This window comes from Tamandua tetradactyla, chromosome 19 (genome assembly GCF_023851605.1).
Source record: "Tamandua tetradactyla isolate mTamTet1 chromosome 19, mTamTet1.pri, whole genome shotgun sequence".
Lineage (NCBI taxonomy): Eukaryota > Metazoa > Chordata > Mammalia > Pilosa > Myrmecophagidae > Tamandua > Tamandua tetradactyla.
Window position 1 is genome coordinate 20,586,380 of NC_135345.1, and position 23,545 is coordinate 20,609,924.

The 23,545-nt window shown below is 35.8% G+C and overlaps 1 protein-coding gene across 3 annotated transcripts in view; it reads right to left on the bottom strand.

The window, feature by feature from the left end:
* Positions 1–23,545, bottom strand: part of KCNIP4 (potassium voltage-gated channel interacting protein 4) — a 249,969-nt gene that overhangs the window by 1,908 nt on the left and 224,516 nt on the right. For all 3 annotated transcript variants that reach the window (XM_077136504.1, XM_077136507.1, XM_077136505.1), the window contains exons 4-7: positions 17,712–17,782; positions 3,457–3,564; positions 1,362–1,466; positions 699–761 (exon numbers count right to left, since the gene is read on the bottom strand). In XM_077136504.1, the coding sequence (XP_076992619.1) occupies positions 699–761; positions 1,362–1,466; positions 3,457–3,564; positions 17,712–17,782 (347 nt within the window). The remainder of the gene's footprint in view (positions 1–698; positions 762–1,361; positions 1,467–3,456; positions 3,565–17,711; positions 17,783–23,545) is intronic.

The window sequence follows — 23,545 nt, forward strand, 5'->3', positions numbered from 1 at the left end:
TGCTAGAAACCAAGAAACAATATCACTATTAAGAACTTTGATGTCACCAAGTTAATCCAAAGACCTACGTCATTGAAATTTGAGTTGACAAACAAGCAGGCATCAGGGAAGGTAAAGAAAAGCAAAAATACAGAGCAAAACTGAAGCAGCAACAAACTCCTTTGTCTCCATGACTATTTGAAAAGCTCTTTCCTTGTGGTTCTACCCATACATGAAATGAATTCTAGGTAATACTGGTCTCCCGCCAGGTGATGGGGGAACCTCCCAGATTTCCTCTTTTCTTTGTGATTGAAGAACATCATTAAAGCTGGAAAACCATTTCTTGTCCACATACACTAAAGGAAAGATGTGCCATTTGGGCATCAGATATAAGCTTGACTTCTGATGCATAGTTGGCAGTACTGGAATTCTATGAAAATATACATGTTGTAAGCTAAATCTGAGAAAAGAGCAATCAATGATGAATAGTCTACAAGATATAGGAAACAAAAAACAGTACATGTGCAATTTTTGTATCTCTGGGACATTACATGCTATCTCCTTCAGAGTGATAGGCTTATCTTGGCTGTACAGAAGTGGTAAGTTTTGGCATCTGATCTTTATGTTTTGCATTGACTCTCAGTTCATGGTGCTTGCTGGCAATGTGTGGTCAGATGTTAGGAAAACAAAGGGATGGATCCTTTACTACCTTTACTTACTTTTTGGCAGCTTTCGATGAACTCGTCTATGGTAACCACCCCATCTTTATTTTTGTCCATTTTCTATTCCAAAAAAACAATAACAACAAATCTTATTCAGACGTACACCTTGATACGCTCACCCAGAAACCTCGTGGTGGAAGCTGACTGTTTTGTGAGGAGGTACTACTTCAAAAACATGAACTAGTAATTTCTAAGAAATAATCATGGCTTACTCCTTTTAGGCTATTCCCTCCTGCAAAGCAATGTGAAGATGGACAGTCACTTGACCCTAGGTAAATTCCCGCTTCTACTGCTTTCTAGCTATTTGGCAATTTGATCAATCTTTTGGAGTCTTGGTTTTCTCATCTGTAAAAGGGGATCAATGAGGATTTATATCCTCACTGCTCTGGTGAAAATTACATGAAAAAATTTTTAAAAGCATGTGAAACATGAATTGCTTAGTGTTCTATCTAGGATTTAGTGTTCAAAAGTATAGCTATCAGTAATGAAGAAATTCAAGGCTGTAATTATTAGTGGAATTTTAGATTTTCTCATCCTTTTGTCCATTTTGATAAAATTATTTTCCTTCGCATTTTTTTTGAATCATTATAATGCTTTACAAACATGAAGAAGCTTTGCTCTTAATTTCATTCGCTCCTTGACCTCTGTTTTTATTCCTACCTGGAAAAATGTCTCCACATGTTGTCTGGGAGCATCTTCTTTGAGGACAGGATATGTGCATTTACCCATCATATCGTATATTGCTTTCATTATATCAAGCATTTCCTGGAAAGTAAAGGGCACTCGCATGAAGCTTCATATAATGTGTGAAGAAACTACACAGAGAAGCTTTGACAGATTTTTCCCTCCCAATTTCAAATGTTCAATTTTTTTGTTGATTGTTTATTAGGTGTCCTTTGGTTGTTCCAGAGGGAAAGCCAATAATTTTATGCATTAGATGCAGCAGAATCAGAATATAATAACCAACTTTGATCTTGCTTTCTAAATGAAGTAGATTTCCATATATCTAACATGGTCAGGAAAGTAATATTTTGGTTTAATCATATATTTGGATCTCTATAGATGACACAGATTACCTTTGTTTCATTGAGTTATTATAAACCTTATATATCAAATTATTAATTTCCATTTAATAATAAACTACACACCATGGAATTTATACAAAAGCTAATTCACATTCTGACAAGTCACAGAGCTCATTAGGATCTTTTTTTTTTTTTTCACATGGGCAGGAACCGGGAAACGAACCCAGGTCCTCTGGCACAGCAGGCAAGCGTCCTTGCCTGCTGAGCCACCGTGGCCTGCCTACTCACTAGGCTCTTGATTGCCATTTTACACTTATTGCTTTAACCCAAGAATTCATGCATGTAGACCAGCCAAAAGTGGTTAGCACTTTGACATTTCATTATTAATATTTTTAGCAAAACAAAATTTAGCTTTTTTCTTGTCATTTTTCCTTCTTATGAGAGTAAAGAAAAAATAAATACCTGGTTCCTTGGACCTTCAGATTTGTTGTTTCACATTTATGTCCTTCATATTAATGTTTACTACACAAAAAGCCTCTGAATTAGGTTGATAATATAGATTTAACATATGTTTTCTTTTAAGACTATTCTATTTTAAATGATAAATAAGTTAACATTTTCAGCAGAGATAAGTAGTAAGAAGTTTGTTAGACATAGAATTTGTGGGATCTGTTAATATATAACAAATAGTAAGTAAAGCATGTTTGCATTAAACATAGAAAGGGATGGAAGGACCAAAAGATACCTAATATTCCTGAGGCATTTGGGTACTAAATGTTCATGACATACTAAATATATTAGAGGCACTGAGTTTTTAGGAAATGCTAAATACATATGAACACAATATTCCTGAGGTCTTAAATCAGCCACCTATTGTTGACATTCACTGTGGCCTGATGAGCCCTCTGCCAAAGAAACAAATAAAACCCACTGCTATTTATCAGGTTAATTGCCAAGCTGTAGTCATGGCCAGGCATACTTGCTTCTGTATCACTCAGATAAAGCAAGTACCTGTCGTTGGCACAAGACATCTTTTGTCTGTGATAATTGCTCAAAAGTGAATTCTGGAGAAGGCTGGTGAGGCAGAGAGAGATTACAGGACATACCAACATTGAGCATTCCCAGAATTAACATAATATGGTTATTTGGCCCCACTTGCACCCTATCCAAAGTGTGTTAACTTAGCCCATCTCTTTCCCCTTGCTTCTTGCTCTGTTTTAAACTGGTTTATTAAACTGTGTGTTTCAAGCATCTTAATCTGATCCAAGATTTTCTATTTTATGACCTCTTGGATAGCCTGCCCACAACTGCATCAAGGTAATTTCCTGCACAAAACAGGTCATCCCACCAGCCATGTGATTATAATTCTGTCTATTTCCTTATGGACAACATTACATGGGGTTAAAAGACCAAATATTCTGATGTGGTTTGGAATGCATTTTCTCATGTGATTCCAGTCAGATTTTACTCCATTTCCAGTATTTATTCAAATGCCACTAGGAAAGAAGGGAAGTCCTTATGTGTTGTTACATGTTTTGGAAATTCACTGTAAACTATTCCTATCCATTCTAAACTTTTGTTAGAATACTTCTAGCCCCACCACCATATAAAATATTTAGGAATTCATGAAAAAAAACAATTTAAAAATTCATAATTATGATTGTTTAATAGTTTGAAAGTCAAAATGAAAATGGTCCAAAGAATAGCTGTGTTGGAAAGGCACTTCTTACTTCTTTAGTGATGTAGCCATCTTTATTTATGTCATACAAATTAAATGCCCAGTTGAGTTTTTCTTGTACTGTCCCCCGGAGCAAAATGGAAAGACCCTTGATGAAATCCTAAAATGAAATAAAAAATACAATTTGATATGGCATTTCTAAAAAAGAAAAATACATCCAGATAAAACAGTCTCTGAAATGATGGAAGCAAAGGTTATAACCATCTGAATTTTGAACCATTTATTTAGTAAAATAATGTATTGTTGTGTCAACTGTTTCTCAGGGTGCTTTGGTGGACAGAAACCGTTCTTTCTGCCTCTATTTACCCCTTAGCCTTGGCATTCTCATCGTCTATTGAGAAACTGACTTAAAACAACTGTGGAATTAAAAATTATATCAAGATGGATACCCAAACAATGAGATGCTTGTGTTTAGTTGGTATTGGCTTTTCCACTAAAAGAGGACATGATTCACAGAAAAGAATCTAGTATCACTGTTTGTTTAAGTTACAAATCCCCACAACACACTTTCCATGAAAATTATCTGCTAACAAATGTGAGCTGTCCATAAGTGTGGAACTAAATGTAGCCTTTACTTAGACATCAAGTTATAATTACATATGGGGAGTAGTTAGATGAGCATGAAACTGGAAGCCAGAAAGCCTGTACTCAAATCGTAGCTATGTCATTTGATAGCTTTGTGTCTTCAGATAACTTAAAATCCTTTTGTTTTAGTTTTCATGTCTGTAAAATGGAGATAACAATAGTATCTTAGAGTTTTAATGACGTTTAGAAGAGTTAATCTGCTTACAGCAGTACCTGGCCAGAGCATTTACATTTTAAGTGTTAAATAAATGGATCCATCAGCCAATATCATGGTTAGGCTGGTTTGAGTACATTGCAAATATATATTGCCAGATTAACTTGATCAAATATATACATATTTGTTTTCATGTAGAGCAGGGCTAACATTATAATAGGTGTATTTTGAGCTCATACAGATTTGATAATCCAATTTTAAGAAAGAATGAAAGAAAAGGAAAGGAAACCCAGAAATGGCCTCCTAGGTTGTCCCTCTACATGTCTGTATTCAATCATTTTATAAATTTTCTTATCTCAATTTGTTAAAAATTTTAAAAGCTAGATAACATTCATATAGTTCAAAATTTAAAGATTGTGAAAGTTGTTTGATATGCTAGTTAGAAAGTGTTGTGTACCCAAGAAAAGCCATGTACTTTAATCTTGATTCAATATTGTAGGGTGGGAACCTTTGATTAAATTGTTTCCATAGAGAAATAATCCATTCATTTGTGAGTGTGACCTTTTCATTCGATGGATCTATAATTTCATCCATGTATGGTATCTTGATTAGTTTACCAGAGCCCTTTGAAAGGGGGGAACATTTTGGAGAGAGTTCAGAGATGATAGAGCCAACAGGAGACCCAAACTTTTGGAGTAAATGCCCCTGGGGAAGCTGTTTGAAACCAGACACCAATGACCCCAGGAGACACCAGATACATGCCTTCCCAGCTGGCAGAGTTATTCTGGACCCATCGACATTTCTTGAGCCAAGATATCTTTTACTGGATGCCTTAGTTTGGACATTTTTATGGCCTTAGAACTGTAAACTTGCAACTTATAAATTCCATTTATAAAAGCCAACCCATTTCTGGCATATTGTGTTCTGGCTGCATTTAACAAATGAATACATTTGGTGAAAAAAAAAGTTCTCCTCATTCTGCATCTCATCCATTTAGTTTCCTTCCCCATAGACAGCTGGCATTAGTAGTATCTTAAACTTCCTTCCAAATAACTTTTTGGTTATATAAGTATAATTTATATATATGTATGCATACTCCTCTTACACAAATGAGAGTCTAACAGGCTGTTCTGTACTTTCACTTTTCACTTAATACATTTTGAGAATATCACTGCTTTTTGTAACTACTGCATACTGTCTCTGAATATACCATAACTTATTGAACCAGTCTCCCACTGTTGAGTATTTAAGGATTTCCAACCTTTGCTTATTAAAAAAAATGCTACAAAGAATGACTCTATACATACACCACTTACATGTACATATCTGTAGAATAAATTCCTAAAAGTGGTATTTTTAGAAGTTAAAAGGATTTGGACATTTATAATTTTATAGTTATTTTCAAATTGCCTGCCAAATTGTCTTCTCAAAATCTGTGTGTAAGAATATTGTACTTTATCTGTGCTCTATGGTATCAAACTTTTGGTCTCTGCCAAATTTATAAATATTTCTCAGATTATTTGTGTTTGTCTTTATTTTACTAAGAATAAATTTGAAGATTTTTCAAAAGTTTAAGACACATTCTAATGTCATTTCTTATAGGTTATTTCCTTTTCTCAGTGTTGTACCGGTTTGTAGGTCTTGCTATATTTGATTTATAGAAACTCTTCACATAAGAGTGAAATTAGCTCTGTCTGTGATATTCCTGGAAGCATTATTTCCACTTTACAACTTAAAAACATTTCTTATGGCTATTTTTGTAAAATAGGCATATCTAAAAAAAATCATGTTATAGAATTTATCATTCTTTTTGCTTTACGACTTTGGCTTGTGGCATTTTCAAAGGATCTTCTCCATTCTGATGCTATAAAAGGATTCACCCATATTTTTTTCTAGTTCTAGTAAAAAGATTTATTCTTTTTCATTTAACTCTTTATTCCACTTGGAATTTGTTTTTTGTTTTTTGTTTATTTTTTGCATGAGCAGGCACTGGGAATCCAAGCCAGGTCTCCAGCGTGGCAGGCGAGAATTCTGCCACTGAGCCACCATTGCACTGCCCTCTATTTGGAATTTATTCAAATGTTTATAAATAGTTATATAGTTATAAATAAGGCTTTTCTGACCTTATTATATAACCCATTTATTTTTATCAACTGATTCAACACGTTAAGTTTATCTTCTATTTTGTTTTTGTTTTATTGGTATATCTGTTAACTGTATACCTCTATCATATCATTTCAATTATTAAAGCATTTTCACATCTTTAACATCTGTTAGGAGTGCTTCTACCTTATTGTTCTTATCTTTCATCTATTTATGTCTCTATTTCCTTGTTTTAATTTTCCATAGGACCTTTGAATCATCTTGTCTAAAATTAAATAAAATATTCTGTTGGGTTTTTCTAGAGTTCAGGATAAACTTACAGATCAACTTCAGCAGACCTGATGATTATGTGATGACTCAACTTCTCCATATAAGGCTTTATGATTCCTTTTCCTTTCCCAAGTCATTTTTTGTTACTCAGTGTATTAGTTTCCTATGGCTGCTAAAACAAATTACTACAAACCTTATGGCTTAAAGCAACACCAACTTATTATCTTACAGTTCTGGAGGTCAAAAGTCTGAAATAGGTTTCACTTGACCAAAATCAAGGTGTTGAGAGGACAGTGCACTCCCTTTGGGGCTGTTGATTGTTGATATAATCGATTTCTTTGTCTTTTCCAGCTTTCAGAGGCCACTTATGTCCTTTAGCTTGGGTTCCATCCTCTGTCCTCAAACTTTATCATTCTAACCTTTGCTCCTAGCACTATATCTCCTCTTTCTAGTCCTGATCCTCCCACCTTCCTCTTCCAAGAGTCCTTGAAAGTTCCTAGTGATTGCATTGGACCTATGGGATAATCCAGTATAATCTCCCTGTCTTAAGACCATTAACTTAATCATGTTTTCAAAGTCCCTTTTGTCGGTTAAGGTAACATATTCACAGGTTCCAGCCATTAAAACATGGACATACTCAATGAGCCATTATTCAGCCTACCATACTTAGCTATTTTTTAGGGATTCAAGTTGTTTTGTTTTCCAAATTGCTCTGTCATATTTCTTATCATTTTTATTTCTGGGTACTTTAATCTTTCTGTGGTTGCTGTAAATGAGGTCATTTCCTGTATTATATTTCTAAATTAGTTTTGTTTTTACATATGAAATCTAAGGACTTCTGTATCATAATTTTGTACTCTGCCTTGTTGCTCAGAGTTTCTATCATATATAATCATTTTTCAGTTCATTCTTCTGAGTTTTTCAGGTATGCAATCATATCAGCTACAAAGGGTCTACATTTTACCTTTCCTTTCTAGTTCTAATTTTTTTTTGTTACTTTTTACTAATTGTGTTGACTGATACCTCCAGAACAAGATATTTAATGACCATGACAACAAATATCTTTATTTTCTTACCAAATTTAATAATATTTCCAGTGTTTCTCTTCTAAGTATGATGCTGACTTTTATCATGTTAAAGAAATATACACCATTCACATTTTATTTTTAAAATTATTGATTTGTGGATTGATTGTATTTTGCCTAATGTCTTTTCAGAATTTATGGACATGATTGTATTAGTCAGGGTTCTCTAGGGTAACAGAACCAACAGGAGATTTCTGCAAATATTAGATTTTATAAAATTTTCTCATGCAACTGTGGAGACGCATTAGTCCAAATTCCATACGGCAAGCTGCAAGCTGGCAGCTCCAATGAAGTTTCTGATGAATTTCCTGGGAGAAGCTGGCCAGCTAAAGTGGATATGAAAATTACCACTTCTGACTGCTGAAGTCATCAGTTCTACTTTTAAAACCTTCAACTGATTGGGTGAAATGTCCCTCATTGCTGAAGACAGTTTTTTCTGTTGATTGTTGATGTAATCAGCCAGAGATACAGTCAACTTACTGATGATGTAAGTCCACAAAATGTCCTCACAGTAACAATTAAGCCAATACTTGCTTGACAAAAAAACTGGGCACCATTACCTGCCCAAGTTGAATCATGAGCCTAACCATCACAATGATCATGTGATTTTTTTCTCTTTAGGCTTAGTAATATAATGGATTATATTATTTATTTATTTTAAAAGATTTCATAACATTAACTCATCCTTGTACTTGTGGAATTAACCCCACTTTTAGTGGGTTATATTTTCTAATATTTTATTGAGGAGACTTGCATTATAATTTAATAAGTGAAATTGAGCTGTAGGTGTCTTCCTTTGGAAAATCATTGTTAGCTTTTGATCATTTGTTGGGGGGATTTGGAAGGATTATTTTTTAATATTCTGGAACAGTTTAATCATATGGGAAATATTTAAAGGTTTTGTGAAATTCTTCAGTGAAATTTTGCCTTTTTGGAAGATGGATAGGGTAAGGGATAAGTTTTTTGACAACATTCTTGATTTCTTTCAAAAAGTTTATCTGGATTTTCTTTTTCTTCTGGAGTTAATTTCAATAAATTTCATTTTCATGGAAAATAATCTGTTTAATTCAAATTTTTAAATTTATTTGTATAAACTTTAGCAATTTATCTCACAATTATTTTCATTTTCTCTGCATTCATTATTTTAAGCTTATATTTTCTAGTTTGGTGTCTTGTCATTTTTCCCTTTTTTCTTGATTAAATCAACTGATACTTGATTTTGTTTTGTTACTGTTTGAAAACTCAACTTTGGAGGTTTTTAATTTTTTTCCCAAAGTCATTAAGTTCTGCGTTTAGCTTATCAGTATCTTCCTTCTGTTTTCATAATGCTTATTTCTTCATTCTTATCTTAACTCCTTGAGTCTTGAATTTCATTTACAGATACCTGTTTCTGCTTATTAATATGTTCCTGATGGCTATGAATTTTTCAACAAGCACTGCTTTAAGTGGTATGCCAGAGAGTCTAATTGCATTTTCTTTATTACTATTGTCTAGTTATTTTGCATTTTTTAGTATTATTATACTCTTTGATACAAAAGGAATTTATATTATTTTTAAATTTTCTGTTATATTGCCTTTTTGTTTCCTGATTATTAATTTATAGTATATTACATAATAATCAGAAAATAGTATCTTCAATATTTCTACTCTTTGCAAGCTTTTGAGGATCTGTTTGTGACCTAAAACATGGTTAATTTTGGCACCTGATAAAGGGCACAAATTTAATTTATTTCATGGGTACTATTTAAAGTAGTTGAAGGTACAATTTAGAGGATTATCTAAAGTTTGCATTTGTTTAGAACTAATAAAAGGTATCCCCATCACTGTGACTAAAAAGTAATAGAAAGTATATTTCCCCAGATTCGTAACCTGAATTTATAATGTAGAAAAAGTAAGTCTACTTTGATGATTTAGTGTGCTGAAATGTTATAACAGTCATATTGAATCAAATTAGAAGGTAGTTCTTTGGTTTGATCTCTATAGAGGCCATTACAATTGATGGATTGAAAAAATCACAAAAAAAATATAAATATAATACTTGCTTATGTAAAAAAAATTGAAAACTACTGAAGAAAAGTGCAGCCAGACACATAATCTCATCATCTACTCCCAATGAACATTTCTATTCTGACTTTTTAAATATATCCTGAACATATATTCATAGCAAAGATCACACATACACACACAACATGATCAATTTTGTGTGTGTGTGTGCTGTATGGCAGAGTCACATTTCATTCTTTTTCCATGTGAGTATCCAGTTTTTGCAGCACCATTTGTTGAACTGTTTGTTTGTTTTTGTTAATTTCTTTGTTTTTTTGGGAAATGCATGGGCCAGGAATTGAACCAGGGTCTCCTGCATGGAAAACAAGAATTCTACCACTTAACTACTCTTGCACCCCCAAGAATGTATATATATATACATACATACATACATATATATATATAATTTTACTTCTTATATATTCTACTTAAAATTAATTTTTACATCATTGAAAATTCATTGTGACGTCATTTAAATAACCACATATTAGATTGAAACATATGAAATGACCTTATTTGACATAAATAGTAATATCATATGATTCGAACCAAAAATACCATCATATTGGCCTTTGAACATTTTGGGCTGCAAGATGACAAATGACAACTAGGACATGGGTAGCATGGACATGTTCCTTGGTAATTAACAAACACTGTGGATGAGGGTCAGGTTAAAGAACTTGATGATGAGAAAGTTGGATTCTACAGAAATTAGTCATGAAGATGGCAGCATGTGCTTGATGATAACAAGGATTTTGGACCTTTTGCTCACTTCTGTATTCTCAGCATCTAGAAAAATGTGTGACACATAGTAAGTGCTTGTGGTAGACTGAATCATGTACCTCAACAAATGACATTTCTTAATCCATGTATCTGTGGATGTGAACCCATTTATAAAGAGGACTTTTGGAAGATGCATCATTTGCGGATTTATTTGTGCATGGGATCTTCTAATATCCTCCTAGGTGTGGCCTGGATAAACCAGGGTGGGCCATAATCAGCATTACTGGAGTCCATTAAGAGTAGAAAAAAAAAGGGCAAAGTCAGAGAAGCCCAAAGGAAGAATCAGAAAATCTGGAGAAACTGGAAAAAACAGACACAAGGAGAAAGGTCTTGCCTTGTGATGGGAAGCAGAGTTGCAAGCCGAGTGTTTTGGTTTGCTAAAGCTGCTGGAACACATTATACTAGAAATGGGTTGGCTTTTCCAATGGGAGTTATTAGGTTGCAGAGTTGCGAATTTACAGTTCTTAGGCCATGGAAATGTCCAAATTAAGACATCAACAAAAAACGTGATACCATCACTGAAGAAAGGCTGATGGCATCCAGGTCTCCTCTGTCACACGGAAAAACACATGGGATGTCTGCTGGTCCTTTCTCTCCAAAATGTCTCTGGGCTTATGTGGGTCCTTGCTTGTTTCCCCTGGGGTGTTTCTCTCTTAGCTTCTCTAAACTCTCTTGGCTCTGAGCTCTCTCCAAAATGTCTCTCCCTGAAAGGACTCCAGCAAATGGATTAAGACCAACTTGAATGTGTTGGATCACATAGCTATGGAAATAACCCAATTAAAAGATCCTGCCCAACAATGGGCCTGTCCTCGCAGGGATGGATTCAGAGAACAAGGCCTTTTATGGGCTACATACCACTTCAAACTAACACATCAAGGGACTCCAAGGATTGCAGAAGGCCAGCATGAGATTGCTACAGACTTTGGGGAGAAAGATTGGTCTTACCCACATCTTGATTTTGGACTTCTGGTCTCCCAAACTGTAAGACAATAAATGCTGTTGCTTAGGCCAATCTATTGTGTAGTATTGTCAGAGCAGCTGTTAAACTAAAACAGTATTCAATAAACATTTGTTAAATGAATGAATGAATGGAATGAAAAGATATCTGAATCTACCTATTATCTTGCTTTCAATGCAAGATGTCTCTAAAATGGTCACTGAACAAAGGTAACAGATTTAACGGACTTTATATACAAGAAAGAGATATGTGGGTGTGTGAGTGTGTGCGTGTGTATAAGTGAGAGAGAGAAAAGAGCAATATGAGGTAAAACTTACATGAATAATAAACCTGATAAAATCAGACTTCTATATCTGTTGGTAATATTGCCTAAATATTTCCTCCTTGATGTCTAACATTTCAAAAGAAAATAGTTATTCTAACAAAGTGACTCATCCTAGAAAGACAGTTTTCCCTTAATGATACCTGATATTTTAGAAGAAAACATTTTTTCTCATCATTATGAATGAAAGGGTTTATAATGTCCCTACTGTGCAACTCCAGGTTGTGCTGCTCACATTTTATTTTATGTGAATAAGATTGCTTGCGAATGGCATTTCCTTTATGTTCTGAACTGTGGTGGCTCTGATGTTGAGTCATCAGCTACTTGTACTTAAGCAGATACAGCTCTCCCAGAATTTTTCCAACATTTATACTTGGCTTCAATGATTCAAGTAAACTTGCCGTTAGGGAAATGCTCAAAGGTGTGCTGTCCTGATGGTGCTAATGTTTGATTGAAGGTAACTGTTGAAATCGTCATACAGGTTCAGGATTGATTGTGCTGCTAACAATGATGTCAGTGATCAGGGACTTTTGCAGAAGGGATAGATTACTGAATGGTAATTGTTAGAGTTGGTGATAATATTCAATATTCAGATCATAGAAAGCCATCTTAGAGGAAACTCTGTGGTTTAGTTTCTCCTGTCGAGGAGGCAATCTATTGTGAAAGTTAAGACTGGGGTCAGAAAATTATGGCCCAGCAGCCAAATCCAGCCCACCACCTATTTCTGGAAATAAAATTTTATTGGAACACAACCACACTCATTTATTTACAAATTTCCTATGGTTGCTTTTGCACTACAATGTCAGAGTTAGTAGATGTAGCAAGGCTGTAGGGGCTGTGAAGCCAAAAATATTTGTCATCTGAATCTTTGCAGAAATATTTGCTGGCCCCTCATTAATAATATGAGTCTAAGAGACTTAGGTAGAGCTGGAGTTCATTTTGTGTTCTGCCATTCATTCAGCAGAGTGACTTTGGGGTCAGTTACTTAGCATCCCTAGAACTTGGGTTCCTGATCTCTAACATTCTGCTGTTAAAAATCAAGCCCTTCATTTTTTATCTGCATTTTACTACTACCACACTCCCCCAATTTTAAACACCTAAAAAAAGAGCCCCCAAACACAAAACATCACACCCAGGGGGAGGTGGTACATTTTAGTGCCAAAACTCATTTTGTTCCCAAACATGAACTGAATTGATATGAAACTATTTTTAATATTTATCTATTTATTGCTTTTGTTAGAGAATATTAATAGCTATATCAACCTCCCAAATCCTAGTGGCTTAGCATAATGTATGTTCATTTGCCATTCACAGCACAATGAAATGCAAGTGGGGAGAAGTCTCTATTCCATGTGGTCATTCAGGAATTCAGGTTTCTTCCCCTTTGTTGCAAGGTCAACTAAATCATGTGACCTGCATGGTCTCCACTGATGGGAAGGAAGAGGAAGAAACTTGCCTGGGGGTTTCAGGGCCAAGCCTGGTAATGGTCATGCCCACCCACATGCCATTGGCACAAACTTTGTCACAGCCCCACATAACTGCAGGAGAGGCTGTGAATATGGCTTGGCTATGTGGGCACAAAGAAGAGTCCATGGACATTGGTGACCAGTAACAGTCTCTGCCACCTTTCTTGTATTTTTGATGCACAAATATTACATAGTGGAGTATAGTACACTGCAGACCCTGCTGAATGCAATAACTGATGTAGAATATATGCATAAAAGTACTTGCTAAAACCTACAAGACTATGAGTGACAAAACTTAGCCAACTCCAAAGCTTTCAGATAAGGGATTGAGGGTCTATACTGTTAGGTCTCAGAACAGAGCCTCCTCAATCCCATCCTCAGTTTCCTTGGCAGGTCCAGGAATCCAGATATGAATGAACTACCCATACTGGCTGGTGCTGTATCCTGCAGATGGTGAATGAAGACATCCCACATAATTAGAAATATAGTCATAATCTATTTCTGCTGATAACACCCTTCCCTAACAGTGCCTCACTCTGCCTGGTACCTGCAGGTGCACATTAAAGAAGAATAATGCACTGATACCTCAACAATCTTATCACTCTCTAAGTCAACAAGCCCCTTTGTTAGTGCAGTGCAATCATCTTGGTGTGATTTTTTTCTTTAAAAGGTAGCTCCCTAAGACGGGAGCCTAGGCCACTTTTCTGAATCCTGCAGACCTCTGGGTCAGTGGCTTCCCTTTGCTATTTCTCCCCTAATAAATCTGTTTCTTTGCTTTGGCTTCTGGCTTGTGTGGAATCCTTAATGACTCCATGCCTAACATATACCTACCTCATAGGCAGGAGAACTCAGTTGCTAAGGATGCATTCTGGAGCTAGATGGCCTGGGTTTGAATCCTGATTCTGCTACTTTCTAGCTGATTGACCTTGGGCAAGTTGCTTAACTTCTTTATGACTCCCTTTCCTCTTTTGTTAAAAAGGCGGGTGCTTTAGTTTGAAAATTGTCAGAATGCAGTATACCAGAAACAGAATGGACTTTAACAAGGGGACATTGTAAGTTTACAGTTCTAAGGCTATGAAAATGTCCAAATTAACACAGGAACAAGAGGTTACCTTCACCCAAGAAAAGCCGATGAAGTTCAGGGTTTTCCTCTCAGCTGGGAGGGCACATGGCGACGATGTCTGTTAGTTTTATTTCCTGGCTTCTTGTTTCATGAAGCCCCCAGGGGGTCTCTGGTTATGTGGGCTCTGCTGCTTCTGGTGGCTCTCAATATTTTTCCAAAATAGTTCCCACTTAAAGGGATCCAGTAAGCAACCCCACCTTGAATGGATACAGACGTATCTCCATGGAAACCATCTAATCAAAAGTCACCACCTGCAACTGGGCAGGTCACATCTCCATGGAAACAATTAAAAAGCTCCCACCCTGCAATATTGAATGAGGATTAAAGGATATGGCTTTTCTGGGGTACGCAGAAAATTCTAACCGGCACGGGGGGTAATAATTGCACCTGTGAGGATTAAATATGTTAATATCTATAATACACTCAGCACAATGCCTGGCTTATAATGGATGCTAAATAAATATTATTATTTCTGTTGTGTATTATGGTTATTCATATTATTTTTAAGCACTTAGTACAATGGCTGGCACCCAGTTTTCTTTCATAGCATCCCTGACAGAGCAGTCGCCTAGCCTTTGCTTGAATCTTTCCAGCGAGGGTTTACTGTGTAATAACATGACCTGTGTCATTATTAACGGGCTTTGTTAGAAAAATTTCCCAAGCAGTAACTGCAGTGGTTAATATCTGATAAATACTGAGTCCATATTCAGTGCCAGGCATTGAGCCAAGCCCTTTAGTGACATTAATTTTTTTTTCATTCTAACATTATCTTGTGAAATAGGTTTGGCTGCTGATGTCTTACAGATATGAATTCAAAGGTCCAAAGATATTAGACACTCTGTCCTGGGTCTCACAGCCACTTGGTGGCAATGTAGGATTTGAGCCATTTGTCTCTAGATCCAGAGGCTACCCTGCTTTGTGCATCCTGCCCTTCAGCTTTTAGCAAATTAAGTAGAAAACTTCTGCGTGCCTTTATCGAATCAGGATGATCTCTCTGCTGACCTTCCCAGTATTGGACTATCATTCAAATTATGTCCACTGCCTAATCATTTCTGTTTTCAAGATATTGTTCAGTTAGTTAATCAGTTTGAAAAAATAACTTAATAGCATAGTTTTAAATTGATTTTGATTTAATGTTTATTAATTTAAATTGTCACAAGTTTGCCTTGAAAGGAGGAGACATTTTATCAACATGTTTATCATATATAACCATTACAACTAATTTCCCAAATTTATATCAACATTCATTGCAGTTATTGGTATTTTACATGAATATTATAGAAACTTTTATATATGATCCCACATCATTAATATCAGACCGATTGTGTACATAAAATCAGACAATGTGCTGTCAGAAGTTGACAGTAGGTTTCTGATACATAAGTAATTTCAAGTCAACAAATCATTAGTGTTTTCACCTAAATCATTCATTGCAACCTAACTATAAATATTTTTATTTGGTGATCTGGAAATCTGCAGTTTCTAATATTATTGCTAGATTAAGGCTGTGCTGAAATTAATTTGGGGGCTAAAATGCAGCGAGCACTAGTATCATTATTATCATGGGATGATCATGCAGAAGAAATGTTCCAGGAGGCTGGGACCCCACGACACCCTCGGAAGCCCCCTCCCTACTTGACCCCTGCAGGCTGCTCAGATGGTACCTTCTTAGCCACTGCTAGTCTTCACTTAAGTTATTTCTTGGCGAAGTTGTGCAAGGTAGTCTTTGGAGATTCCTGGCCTAGAATCCACCTATTGTGACCACTCTGTATGAGGACCAAGTATGTGTCAGTGGGCCCTTTGCTGTCTCTGGGACCTCAGCCCCTGTACCACGGATGGAATAGCAGCTCACAGGCTGCACCTCACTTTTTTCATCCTGACTCCAAAAAAACCCTGGGACCCAGATAGCTGGCCATGCACAGATTAATTATCCCCTCTTAAACATGACATATTTTGTTGAAATTTAATTATGCCTGTTCAATTATTATCTATCTATCATCTGTCTAATGTCTATTGATCTATCCATCTTTCTATTTTTATTTAATCTCTTGATGTTGACTTCTTCCTTCTCATCTCCATAACCTTTCTGGCAGTCCAGGTTTCCATAAGCTCCTGTCTAGACTCTTGGAACAAACAGCTCCTACTTGTACTCCCTGCTTCCAGGAATGTAGATCTGATACATTAATTTTCCTGTTTAAAATTCCTCAAGGATTCCTCATCTCCTAAAGGACAGTCTAACTTCCTTAGCATCTTGCCTAAGACTCGTCTGGGTTCTGTCTCTTCTTCCTTTGCAGCCTTACTGTTGAGTCTCCTATCTTGTATTCTTTATTCTAGGTGATTGACACATGGTTTCTCTTCATTTCCAGACTTCTGCCTTATTCCTCATTTGTTCCCATCCCAATCCCCATCTTCTTGACCAGCTCCTGCTTATCCATTGGACAGGCTTCCCAGATGGAACCCTGCTGCCACTGGGTAACTTTTTCGCTGATCCCATGCCACCATTGGCTTCCCTTTTCATGGCACTCACTGAAATTTCTTCTTATATGTAAGGCACATTGTCCTCCATTCCCAAAGAGCACATCCCCAAATTACCTCATTTCCATTGTATACTTATTAAAGTGAGAAACAGGAATCACAAAGTAAAACAGCAAATAACGCTACTTCTGAAAGGTCCAGCATAGTCATGCAGAATAAAAGTAAATAATGTTATATATTCTACATATAGTTTTCTTAACAAAAAATAAGAGGTCATAATCTTCCCAGCTAATTAAAGTTAGTGTGTGTTTTTTTCTTTCAACATTTAGTCTTGAATATATTATTATCTATACCTGACCTGCAAAGACACATATGAAAGATATCCATAAACTTATTTTATAGCTCTGCGAACATCCAAGACGTAAGTCATCCTATAAGTTCTGATATACAGTATGTCATGAATATGTTATATTTCCTTCTATAAACCACTTAAAGTTCATAATAAAAATATATTTGCTTGTAAAATTACCAGGCTGATGAATAAAGCATTTTGCTATATTTAATTCCTTGCCTGTCTCCTCCATTTCTGGGCTCTTTGAGGGTAAGGTCTTTAGCTTTTCTTAGCTTTGCATTTCTAAATCCTGCCACGGTGACTGGAACAGAATATATACCAGTAAACGCGGGTTGTAAGTTGTATCCCTTTTGAAAGATAAGGGCAGTAGATTCTTGAAAATTCAATGAGAGAAAAAAAGTGTATTTGAGATTTTTTTTGCCCTGTTCAAAAACTATCAAACTATCAAACTCAAATCTTTTCATTAAGAAGATTAAAACTTTTCAGAGTATCTAAAGTGAAATGATATGTAAATAGTCTGGGGCTTACCTCAAAGCTCACAGCTCCATTGTGGTCTGTATCAAATGCATTGAACAGAAAATGTGCATATGTTGTAGAGTCTGAAATTTTGAAAAGGGAATATGATTAAGTTAGTGTTGCGTTACCTTATGTAATACTTTTATAGCATGCCTGAGGGTTCTTTTATTAAAGAAAATTAAGTTCACTTCCTATAGCTTGTGCTTTCTCCCCAGTTGTCCACCCTCTTTCAGTAGATGACTAGAATTTGGGATTCATAAGAAAATTCTTCTTACACAAAGGTAATTAATTAGTTACAGATGTCTCCTGTGAGTTTCTGGCTGGAACACTTCGCATGCATTGGATTCTTGGGTGACGCTCCCAGTGCTTGGACAAATAATGGCACTACAGTTGGATGTACAAGTTAAGTGAATCATGTCAGGAAAGTGCTTAGTGCATGGGAGAGACCTTAGCAGTAAAATAATATAAACACTAATAGCAAAACCAAGCTGAGTTTCTGTTGTTAATGTTCTTGTTATCATTGGTAATTTCATTATTTGACAACTTTCAATGTCAGAGGAAGACACTGGAACTCAGAGAGGCTGAGAAATTTACCCAAAGTCACACAGTGAATAAGGAGGAGAGCTGGGACATGAACCAAGATCTTTGACTCTGAAGCCCAAACTAGCCCATAGCCTATAAACTTGCCTGATGGAGTGGGGCCAAGTGGGGATGTGGGACATTTCTGTCACCAAGTTGGCAGTAGATTGTGGGGTCCTAGATGTTCCTATATGCATATACTAAGGAGCCACTGATCTGCCTGCGTTGTGGGTGGGATTCCAGGCTCTCAGTAAGAGTGGAATAGCTAGCTCTCTGTCTCCGATGCTTAATGATGCTACCTAATGACATAAAGGAACTCTGAAATCCAATGCTCCTTGTTAGTTTGCTTCTAGAAAGTTTTGTCCTCTTATATTTTCTTCCTTCCTTTTCTACTATTTCTCCTTTGTTTTACTAATCTCTGAGCTCTCTGTCCTTTCATCATAAACGTATGTTTTTTCTTATTGCTCTCTTTTCTTAGTGCACAGTTGTAATTTTTTAAGTGCTTCTGTCCTTGGCCCTTGATAAAATTTACATGATTATTTAAATGCTTCATCTCATGGGTATTAGCCTTTTATCTTAACCTTTTTAATTTTTTTTTTCAATTGTAACCTTTGAGCTCATTGGCTCTAGCCTTCCTCCTTCCGTTTAACATCTCATCTTTTCTACCTTATAACTTTTAAGCTTTATTTTTATTAGGATTTAACAAAATTTCTGTTCACCTTTTATTTTATGCATTACTTTTATAAATGCTGTTAAGAAGCTAAATCCTAGTAGCAGGAGTAAAGAATTGCCTTTATTCCAAATATAGTAGCTCAGAGGCCTTCCAAACTTCTCTTCCTGCCCTCATGTACCCATGGCTTACTTATGGATTGCTTTTCCTTAATGCTTCAATCGTTGGACGACATTATACAAGGCCAAACATTTCATAAGGTAGACTGTATATTCAGTTTCTCAAAACGACAGTGGTGTTTTCTTTCATCTCTCACCTCTAAATATAATATGAGGAACCACTTATTTTTAAATATATGGGTTATTATCACTGTTTTCATTAAACTAAAAAGGCACTGCAAATTGGGTCTAAATAATATGGAAAACAGTAATATCTATAATGGATATCTGTCTGTTATTGATGGTTTAGAGGAAGAAATCAATATTGTATATGGGACCCAGGATTTAACTACATGCAATTTAGTGCAGTTGTTGGGAAATTCCAGAAAAGAGTTACCAATAACTGGCAGACCTCTCTCTCTAAGCCAACTCAGCAGGTGAACTCACCGCCTTCCTCTCTACTTGGGACATAACTCCCAGGCGTGTAAATCTCCCTGGCAAAGTGGGACAGACCGCCCAAGATGAGCCAGGACCCAGCACCCAAGAAGGTTATTAGAAAGCCTTCTTGAGAAAAAGGAGGAAGAAATGAGACAAATTTTCAGTGGCTAAGAGATTTCAAACAGAGTCGAGACATGATTTTAGAGGTTATTCTTATGCATTATACAGATACCTCTTTTTAGTTTATGGTACATTGGAGTGGCTGGAAGGAAGTACCTGAAGCTGTTGAGCTGTGTTCCACTAGCTTAGATTCTTGAAGACGATTGTGTAATGATATAGCTTTTACAGTGTGACTGTGTGATTGTGAAAACCTTGTGTCTAATGTTCCTTTTATCCAGGGTATGAACAGATGAGTGAAAAAATAAGGATAAAAATAAATAAATAGTAGTGAGGGATAAAGGGTAAAAAATTGGATAGATTGAAATAATAGAGGTCAGTGACAGGGAGGGGTAAGGAGTATGGGATGTGCAGTGTTTTCTCTTTATTTCTTTTTCAGGAGTGATGCAAATGTTCTAAAAATGATCATGGTGATGAATACATAACTGTGTGATGATATTGTGAGCCACTGATTGCATACCATATATGGACTGTGTGTGTGAAGATTTCTCAATAAATTTTTTTTTAAAAAGAATTGGCAGCCTGTATATATATATATATTTTTTTTGAGCATGTAAAATATGTTTTATTGTTCTTTAAAAGGGGTCAGGGTTTGGTTTTAAAGCAGGCTGCACACCTCTCATCATTTGACATCTTTCAACATGTCAAACTAGCTTCAGCTAGCAATACTTCATTAAATCCAAAAGAAATAAAAGCTGTTTTAATTTTAAGGAAAAAAATCGAGTTCTGAGAGCTGGCAGCCTATTTTTATTTGCAAAGTTGTTTTGTTCACAAAAGTACTTTTTCTCAGAGTCCTTGTACTATTCAGTGCCTTACAGAGATATGAGTTGACAGGCAGTATGTTAAACTTATTTTAAGGGGAGAAAAAGAGATTTAGCATATTTTATTATGAGCTTTACTGAGAAGGTGTCTTATTACCCTGCTTACACAACAAGGATAAATTCCTTTACCTCAGCAAGAGTGCTCACCATGAATAATGGCTCAGAACAAATGATTTTGCCAATTTTTTAAAAGTTAAAAAACTAGTTAGCATGGCGTATGATAATGGCTATTAGTCTGAAATGGGGTTGTTCCAACTTTAAAACTTGACGCATGAGAAATAGGCCCTCAAGGTATGAGCTGATGTGGTCCAGAGAACTTGGGGTTAATTTTTTTTGCAAATCCCCTGGAAGTTAACTCAATTTTTCAGCCTGAATATACCATGTAGAATCTAATTGTTAACAATACTGGGTCTGGAGTCAGACTGCCTGTATTTGGATCTCAGCTTTACCAAGCATTAACTGTGTGACCTTGGGCAAGTTGTTTAACTTTTTTTACTCTGTTTCCTCATCTACAAAATTAGAACAAAACCAGTAACATAGAGTTGTTATAAAGATTAAATGAAACACTATACACAGAGTGCTCAGCATAATAAAGGCACATATTAAATGTTCAATAAATATTAGCTATTATTGTAATTCTTTCCTAGACTATCCAGTCTTCTTTCATTTACCTTAAGGAAATGGGATCAATTTCTTTACAGATGTAATATGCCTTCTCCTAAAACAGTTACTATTTCTTAGAAAGCTCTTCTGTGTGTCTAAGCAAAAGGAATTCTAATTTGATGCAACTTCACACTCAATAAAAGTCAGTAGAATTGTGTCATGAAAGGTGCTGAGGCTTCTAATGGAAACTTCTGGCAGACATTTGAAACACTGAACATTTTTAAAGAAGAAGAATGAAAACACCAGTTTTAACTGAGCAGGAGGAAGGAGCTGAGGCTCTAGAAGTGTCTGGCTTGGACCACACGTGAGCATACTGAAAATAAGGGCAACTTTGGCAGAAGCTTTTACAGTTCTGGTTTCATCTGATGATGATCCTTAAGTACTCAGTAGATATTCACGGAAAGGAGGAAATTACGGTATCCTGGATTCTTCATTTTAATACAGTTCAGGACTCAAATCACATTACAATTATCTCTCTTTGTAGCTCTCTGACTCTCTTCTTTGGTCACATTCCTTTACATATAATATAAATCAATGCTGAGTTTATATACTGAGATTGGTTCAGTTTCTTCCGATTTTTACTTGTAAAGTTGAAAACCAAATGTGGAAATTTTACAGTTGGAGGACAAAATTTATGGATTCTTAATTAAGAAGAAATCTTGGATATATTTAGATATTTACCTACATTTTACAAGGGTGGAAAATAGATGCAGATAACTTAAGCAACTCACCCAAGGTCACGTAGTTAGTTAATGGTGGCATGGTAGTGATTTCAAGACATTCCAACACCAACTCAGAATTAAAGGATCTTAAAGGTTACGAGGGGTCAGGGTGGGGACAGGAATATGGAACTAAGGTTTAAAGTGCACAAAATTTCTATTTGGAATGATGGAAATGTTTTGTAAAGTGATGCTGGTGATGGTAGCCCAACATTGTGAATTCAATTAACGTCACTGAAATACATACTTGAATGTGGTTAAAAGGGCAAATTTTAGATTGCGTATTTGGTACCAGAATAAAGATGTTTAAAAGTCGATGGAACTGCATAAAAGAGTGAGCTCTAAGTTAAACCATAGTAAATAGCTAACAGTTCTAGTGTAAAAATACTCTTTCATCAATCATAGCAAATATATCACACTGATGCAAGGTGGTGATAGTATGACTGTGTATAGGAATCTTATACTTTGCAGACAATTGCTCTGTAAACCCACAACTTCTCTAATAAAAAAAAAAGAATTAAAGGTTCTTAGAGTGTAGAAAGAGAACCAAGGATTTTTTTGGGTTTGACTCCCACATTTTACAGAGAAAGAACCTGAGGCCCAGAGAAATAAACTATGCTAGGTCATACTTCTTGATGGTGGCAGAATTTATACTCAAACTCAAGACTTTTGACTTAGCCCAGTGTTCTTAACCCAACTGTTTCCAGACCATATTGATGGTACCAACTGACTCCTTGATGGAAAAGGCCACTGATCAATGTACATTTCAGAGTATTTGAACAAATGCATTGACTACCATGTACCATCTCCACGAATGGAAAAATCCTGTTGAAGTCTTTCTGCCAATTGCAACCCCTACTCCCACCTAAATTGAATCAGAAGGTAAAGAAGAAGGTCAATGTATATTGAATATCGTATTTGTGACATTGTTTTCATGAGGCAGTTTTATACACATGAATAGTAGTTTTTGTTTATTAAATCCTCTATAAATCACTCTGCAAACTGTTAGAAATTTCATCATAGGACTAGAAGGATTTTCTTTGGTTGGAGGTTTTTGTTTTTGTTTTCTTAGATTTTTATGTCTATAGAACCCAGCCAAGTGTCTCACAAACTGAGGCTGCTCAAGAAATGTTTGTGGACTTAGATTCTTATGACTTGAGATCAATTATTCATTCCTTCAACTGTTGTTTATTCATTCCTTCAACAGTTATACAGGGTGCCTATATTCAAAGTAAGCACAAAACTCCTCCAACATGAGTCTAAGAAAATACAATTTTCATAGACTTTTAAAATGCTTACTGAGCCAAGAGCTGACACTTGAAAGTTTTTACTGCATCTGGAATTGGAAAAGTATTGCTGTATCTATAATAACCCCAACAAACCATTTCCTGTTTGTTTTATAGTAGACATACTTAATCGCCTACGAACAAGAGACTCGGCACAATCCTGATCTCTGACATCCAAAACACCAAACATGTGCTTGGTAAACTGTCTAGCTAAACAGAGGAGGAAACTAAGAGCCTGTTGCATAAAAATTTGCAGGGAATTCTCTAGATAAAGCAAAGTATTTTCCTGGAGAAAATGGCTAAACATGATTTATGGACCCATCATTGTTAATTGC